Source organism: Colobus angolensis, unplaced genomic scaffold (genome assembly GCF_000951035.1).
Source record: "Colobus angolensis palliatus isolate OR3802 unplaced genomic scaffold, Cang.pa_1.0 Scaffold5, whole genome shotgun sequence".
NCBI lineage: Eukaryota > Metazoa > Chordata > Mammalia > Primates > Cercopithecidae > Colobus > Colobus angolensis.
The window spans coordinates 1,067,065-1,073,466 of NW_012118487.1; the positions used below are offsets into that span (position 1 = coordinate 1,067,065).

Below are 6,402 nucleotides of genomic sequence, written 5' to 3' on the forward strand. Positions count from 1 at the left end.
GCAGTGGCATGATCTCAGCTCACTGCAACCTCCACCTCCTGGGTTCAAGCAATTCTCCTGCCTCAGCCTCCCTAGTAGCTGGGACTACAGGTGCCCATAACCATGCTCAGCTAATTTTTGTGTTTTTAGTAGAGATGGGGTTTCCCCATGTTGGCCAGGATGGTCTGGATCTCTTGACCTCGTGATCCCCTGCCCCGGCCTCCCAAAGTGCTGGGATTACAGGCATGAGCCACCGTGCCCAGTGCAGGTAGTCTTTTAAGGAATTCTTTTGCCCCTACAGGCCGTGACTACCAGTGTCCCTTAACTACTGGAAATAGGGTTCTAATACTTTAAATCTAGTCCTGTTACAGAATCAACCACAGGTAACCCAAAACCAATACAGAGAAACCCTCCTGAAGGTTCTCCTTGGTCCACTTCCAGAACCAAATTCTGTATCAGTCTGGGTTCAATCAATCCAAGAAGCAAAATTGCTAGAGCAGTTGTGTGAGCTGATGGAATCGTGTATTTGAGGCTTTCGCTTCTGTGTCTGGCGCTGCTGTTTCAAGTTCACGGAGTTGAGAAGGAAAGCTGGATGTTAGGAGGGGACGCAGGGGAAGCTAGAACCTGGGAGGAAGGACTGGAGCTCTGGAGGATGGTCGAAACTCACCTTATGAATTGGTCTCTCACTTCCTCCAAGCCATGGGGAGGTGAGCAGGAGCTGGAGAAGCTGTGGGCACACTGCTGCCGCCCACCCCCTGCAGGGCAGCAGGTAAGACTCAGAGCACCGAGCTTGCAGTGGCGTCTGGCCCTTGACACAGATGTTCTGAGCACAGACAGCAAGCTGCTGCTGCACTTCTGCCTTCAAAATCTCACGCAATTGCCTCTTGTGGGGAACACTAACCCGGAGCGGTGCAAGAAAAAGTCTTTTCAGTTTCGCAAAGTTGACACAATATAAATCCACTGTACATTGATTAACCCTCGGCCAGGTACTGTTCAAGGTGGAGGGAGAAGATGTCAAAGCAGGCAGTGTCCTCACCGAGGTGACAGCTGGGGCTGTGGGAGATGGGACGAAGTAGAGACCCAATTGCGATAAATAGAAAAGCAACGCCGTGTTGCTGTGCCATTCCCAGAAGGGACTCCCGGGACTAGTTCTGAGGAAGGCACTCCCGGCAAGCTGACATTTTATTGTCTGTTACCTTCTTTTATTCATATCTATGCCATATTTCACTTCCAATTTAAAGTTTTATTCCTGGGAGCAAATATTGACTGTGCATTTTATAGTTGGTGCCTTTAATCACCGTGAGGCTGATTGCTGTCCGTCTTGTTGCCAACATACTGACTTCTAGGTGTTTTCCTCCCTCATCTTCTCTTTAGAAGGTTCTAGTTCTAATATGCTTCTTTAGAATTGTGCCTGGAGAGGCTGTAAGCCAGGATGTAGCCACAGGGCCCAGTTTCTGAGTCCCATATCTGTAGGAGCACAGGAGCTTTCTCAGGGAAATAACATTGAACAACACCAATTCATAGCATTACTATAATCCTGACTCTCTCACTAAGCAGTCATACGGCCTCATCCAGTTTAACTCTATATCTTTGTTTTCTCATCTTTAAAAAGTAGGAATTATCCAGGGAGATCATTAACACATCTCTCAGTTTTAACATCCTATTATTCTATGATTCTGCCACAGTAAGGATTGGAACTATACTCAACAGAGAAGAAACTGTTGCCCATGAACAGACATTATTTGACATTTCAGAATGCATTATTAAGCTTGTGGCATACAGTCCTGGATAGCTGTAGAAATGCGTAGATTGTCCCTATGTCTGGAGTCACACAGATTTCAGAATGGAATAGATGAACTTATAATGTGTATAATTATAATCAGATGATTTAATTACTCTCATCTGGTGAATTTCATAAAAGTAAAAAGGAAATTCCCTTTTTCCTTCTCCCGTAGACACCACACACCCCCCATGCATACATGAACACCTGTGCTAAAGCTTTATGTGAGCTACCTGATAGCCACACCTGCACGGAGTCTGTGGCTTAATTTTCAGCAAGCATTTGTAAAATGGGATGAATTTGAAGAATTAAACTAATGATCTAATTAATGTAATTACTTGAATTATAATGCAATGTAATTACTATAAAATAAATGAAGCAGGGTATTCTACATGAAAGAAATTTACGACATCATTTGTGGTTTCATTTTTAAGGTCTTTTAAAAATAAATCCAATATTAGGCCAGTTTGTCATCATGACACTCTGGGTAAAAATGTGCTGTTATAATGATAATTTAATTTGGAACAGAATTTCACATAGTACAGATACTTTTAAAGCATTAAACATTTTGAGCTAATAATTTATTAAAATATGCCTCTTAGGAATTTAGGTGTTTCAACACTAATTGAAAGTGATCTGTGGGAGAAATAAACTTGCCTTTGTAACTTTAATTTGGATGACTACAACCAATTTTTAAAGAATTTGCTTTTATGACAATTTATCTGAAATTCCTAAATAAATGGCACAAATTTTACCTTTCTTTCATCATGACTGCTATGGGCTGTTTCATTTTAAATGCTGGAAAGTGACAGTTGAATTAACTCATCAAGGGTATGAGCAAAAGTCACTGTATTTATTGGGTGTGGTCTAGGACGCAAATATGAGGAAATGTACTCATATTTGCAAATATGAGGAAATGTATGCAAATGAGGAAATGTACTCATATTTGCAAATATGAGGAAATGTACGCAAATACGAGGAAATGTACTCACGAGGGCCACCGTCTCGAGTCAGGCAGGGAAGCCTGGCTTACAGGTCAATAGAATAGAAGGCAAAATCTTCTGTCCCTCCACCTGGGGCTCCCTCCGTCCCTCTCTAGTGCACCCCTTTCCTCACTGCTTCTGGTTCAGTGCGTGCTCTGGTGCTGTTGCTTACTCTAGTGTAATTTTCTCTTTCTTTTTTTTAATTTGAGACAGAGTTTTGCTCTTGTTGCCCAGGCTGGAGTGCAATGGCGCAATCTCTGCTCATTGTAACCGCCGCCTCCCGGGTTCAAGCAATTCCCCTGGCTCAGCCTCCCAAGTAGCTGGGATTACAGGCGCCTGTCACCATGCCCAGCTAATTTTTGTATTTTTAGTAGAGACGGGGTTTCACCATGTTGGCCAGGCTGGTCCTGAACTCCTGACTTTTGATCCACCCACCTTGGCCCCGCAAAGTGCTGGGATTACAGGTGTGAGCCACCACTCCTGGCCACTCTAGTGTAATTTTTTTGGCTTTTCCTGTCTCTCAATTCCTTTTTCCCCAGCACCAAATATATGCATTTCATATGTAAACGGAATTGAATGTATTATAATTTAATCTGAGTAAAAAGCAGTACAAAGTGGTTTAAGACCCTTCAAAGGAGGAAGCTCTCACCTCTAGGTGGGCAAACGAGCAAAGGCTTCGGCATTTCTATTTGAGATAGACTTGGGAGAACGGGTAGCATTTAGAAAGTTGCTGCGAGGCGCCATTCGAGGCAGAAGGAAGAGTAAGAAACAAAGGCGGAAGAGCCACAAAAGGAAGAACCCGTATTTGCAGAACATCTCATAGAATTTGACTGACGTAGCTGCGAGCAATGACTCGCACCTGCCATCCCAGCACTTTGGGAGGCTGAGGTGTGTGGATGGCTTGAGCCCAGGAGTTTGAGACCAGCCTGGACAAAATGGCAAAACCCAATCTCTACAAAAATACAAAAACCAGCTGGGTGTGGTGGTGTGCACTTGTGGTCCCCACTATTTGGGAGGCTGAGGTGGGAGGATGAGCCCTGGAGGTGGAGGTTATGGTGAGCCAAGATCAGATCATTGCACTCCAGACTGGGTGACAGAACAAGACTCGGTCTCAAAATAAATAAATAAAAAATAAATAAAAATAAAAAAGTGACCAGAGTTTTTTTTTTCTTCTATAATTAAATACGTGTTGCTATGTTAATTGAGAAAATTAATAGTTAGACTATTTAGGGTTTAAGTTTTGTAACATAGTTCTTTATAAAATCTAGGAGAATTTCTGCATTTTCCTTTGGTTCAAGGTGAGGGAGTTGTAGAATAAGAACATTTCTCTGGTGTAAGACACGGTGCGTGGCACTCGCCACAGACAGTGTCATGTCATGCTCACCACAGCCCTAAGAGGAAGATCCTCATTATCCCATCATCTAGGAGAGGAGGCAGAAGCTTGGGGAGGTCAAGTAACTTGCCCCGGTTGGACAGTTGGTAAGGAGTAAAGCCGTGTTCTCATCCAGACGGCTGATGACAGAGCCCTCTCGATGGTAACTCCCGCGCTGTGGGATCAGCAAGAATAGAAGCTAGAGGCCCCTTGGGAGCTGCTGAAGGACTACAGAGGGAATGAAGACTTGAACTTAAGGAAGCTGTGGCTGGCTTGAGAACTAACATCATATGAGATTGCTCAGGTGATGTACAAGGCTCTAGAACAACAGATGGAATGCAAGTATTCTGATCTCAGGACTTTTTAAGAGATGAGAAACTGAAGGGTTTGAAAGACAGCAGTTTGGAACAGGGACCAGGGAACAGGCCCTGTTCTGGGGAGGCGGGAAAGTGTGAACAGTGGATTTGATATGTCAGGAGAGGCAGTGGGCTGGCTTCCTGTGAAATGGCCTCCAGTTCATTTGCAGTGCGGCAGCAGCTGTGACGTCAGGTCATCAGAGCTGCAGGCAGAAGCAGCACCTTCTTTAACAATTGTAACAGAAAACCCAGTGTGAACTGGTATTCACCGTATTTTCTAAACGTTTCTCTTTCAGGAAACATCTTTGTGGTGAGCTTAGCGGTGGCAGACCTGGTGGTGGCTGTTTATCCGTACCCGTTGGTGCTGACATCGATATTTAACAATGGGTGGAACCTGGGGTATCTGCACTGCCAAATCAGTGGGTTCCTGATGGGCCTGAGCGTCATCGGCTCCATATTCAACATCACCGGCATTGCCATCAACCGCTACTGCTACATCTGCCACAGTCTCAAGTACGACAAACTGTACAGCAGCAAGAACTCCTTCTGCTATGTGCTCCTCATATGGCTCCTGACGCTGGTGGCTGTCCTGCCCAACCTCCGTGCCGGGACTCTCCAGTACGACCCGAGGATCTACTCGTGCACCTTCGCACAGTCCGTCAGCTCTGCCTACACCATTGCCGTGGTGGTTTTCCACTTCCTCCTCCCCATGATCATAGTCATCTTCTGTTACCTGAGAATATGGATCCTGGTTCTCCAGGTCAGACAGAGGGTGAAACCTGACCGCAAACCCAGGCTGAAACCACAGGACTTCAGGAATTTTGTTACCATGTTTGTGGTTTTTGTCCTTTTTGCCATTTGCTGGGCTCCTCTGAACTTCATTGGCCTGGCCGTGGCCTCTGACCCCGCCAGCATGGTGCCTAGGATCCCAGAGTGGCTGTTTGTGGCAAGTTACTACATGGCGTATTTCAACAGCTGCCTCAATGCCATTATATATGGGCTACTGAACCAAAATTTCAGGAAGGAATACAGAAGAATTATAGTCTCGCTCTGTACAGCCAGGATGTTCTTTGTGGATAGCTCTAACGACGTGGCTGATAGGGTTAAATGCAAACCGTCTCCACTGATGACCAAAAATAATCTAGTAAAGGTGGACTCCGTTTGAAACAGCACCGCTTTCCCTGCGAGATGCACATGCTACTCAAGGCCTCGCTCGTTTCCGTGTTGCTTTCCTGTTGACAGATGTCTAGAAAAGCCGGGTGGTGGAGGAAACTTCCAAATTTACCTGGTTGCTGCCATAGTTTCTGAACTAATGTACTGTCAGCTTTATAAACACCTCCAATTCTACTAGTCAAGAGAAGTACAGAATGTATAGAGAGTTACATGTTAACTGAGGAATGTGGTTCAGGGCTGGGGTGAGAGTAAGCTGCTGACTGCATTCAGGTGAAGAAGTGTGCAAACTTTTATTGTAAATGAGTGCCACAAAAGGGGTAATTGCATTCTTCTTCATTTTTTGAAGATTTCTAGCAGAAAAATGAATAGAGAATTTTATTTTATAAATGAGCGAATGGAACAATTTTTTTTTTTTTTTGTAAATGGAACAAACAATGAAAGTGGGATGAGTGCCTCTTATTACAGAGGGAAAGGCTGAACGTGAATCAGTTAATGGCTCATCAACAATCACAACCACAACCAACACCACAGACCTTTCAGTTGGCAGAGTTAGCATTGGGTAGCTATACTCATGGTCATAAATGTTTGCTGCTCTATACTACAAGTTGTGCATACAACCAGATAAAGAACTAAATTATAGGCTGGGCACAGTTCCTCATACCTGTAATCCCAGCCCTTTGGGAGACTGAGATGGGCATATCAGCTGAGCTCAGGAGTTCAAGACCACCCTGGGCAACATGATGAAATCCCATCTCTAAT

At 44.5% G+C, this 6,402-nt stretch overlaps 1 protein-coding gene across 1 annotated transcript; it reads left to right on the forward strand.

The window, feature by feature from the left end:
- Positions 1–880: 880 nt before the first annotated feature.
- On the forward strand, positions 881–5,663 carry MTNR1A (melatonin receptor 1A). The gene is made up of 2 exons (XM_011959512.1): positions 881–965; positions 4,767–5,663. The coding sequence occupies exon 2, from the start codon at positions 4,901–4,903 to the stop codon at positions 5,633–5,635; it is 735 nt and encodes a 244-aa protein (XP_011814902.1). The 5' UTR covers positions 881–965; positions 4,767–4,900; the 3' UTR covers positions 5,636–5,663.
- The last annotated feature ends 739 nt before the right edge of the window (positions 5,664–6,402 follow it).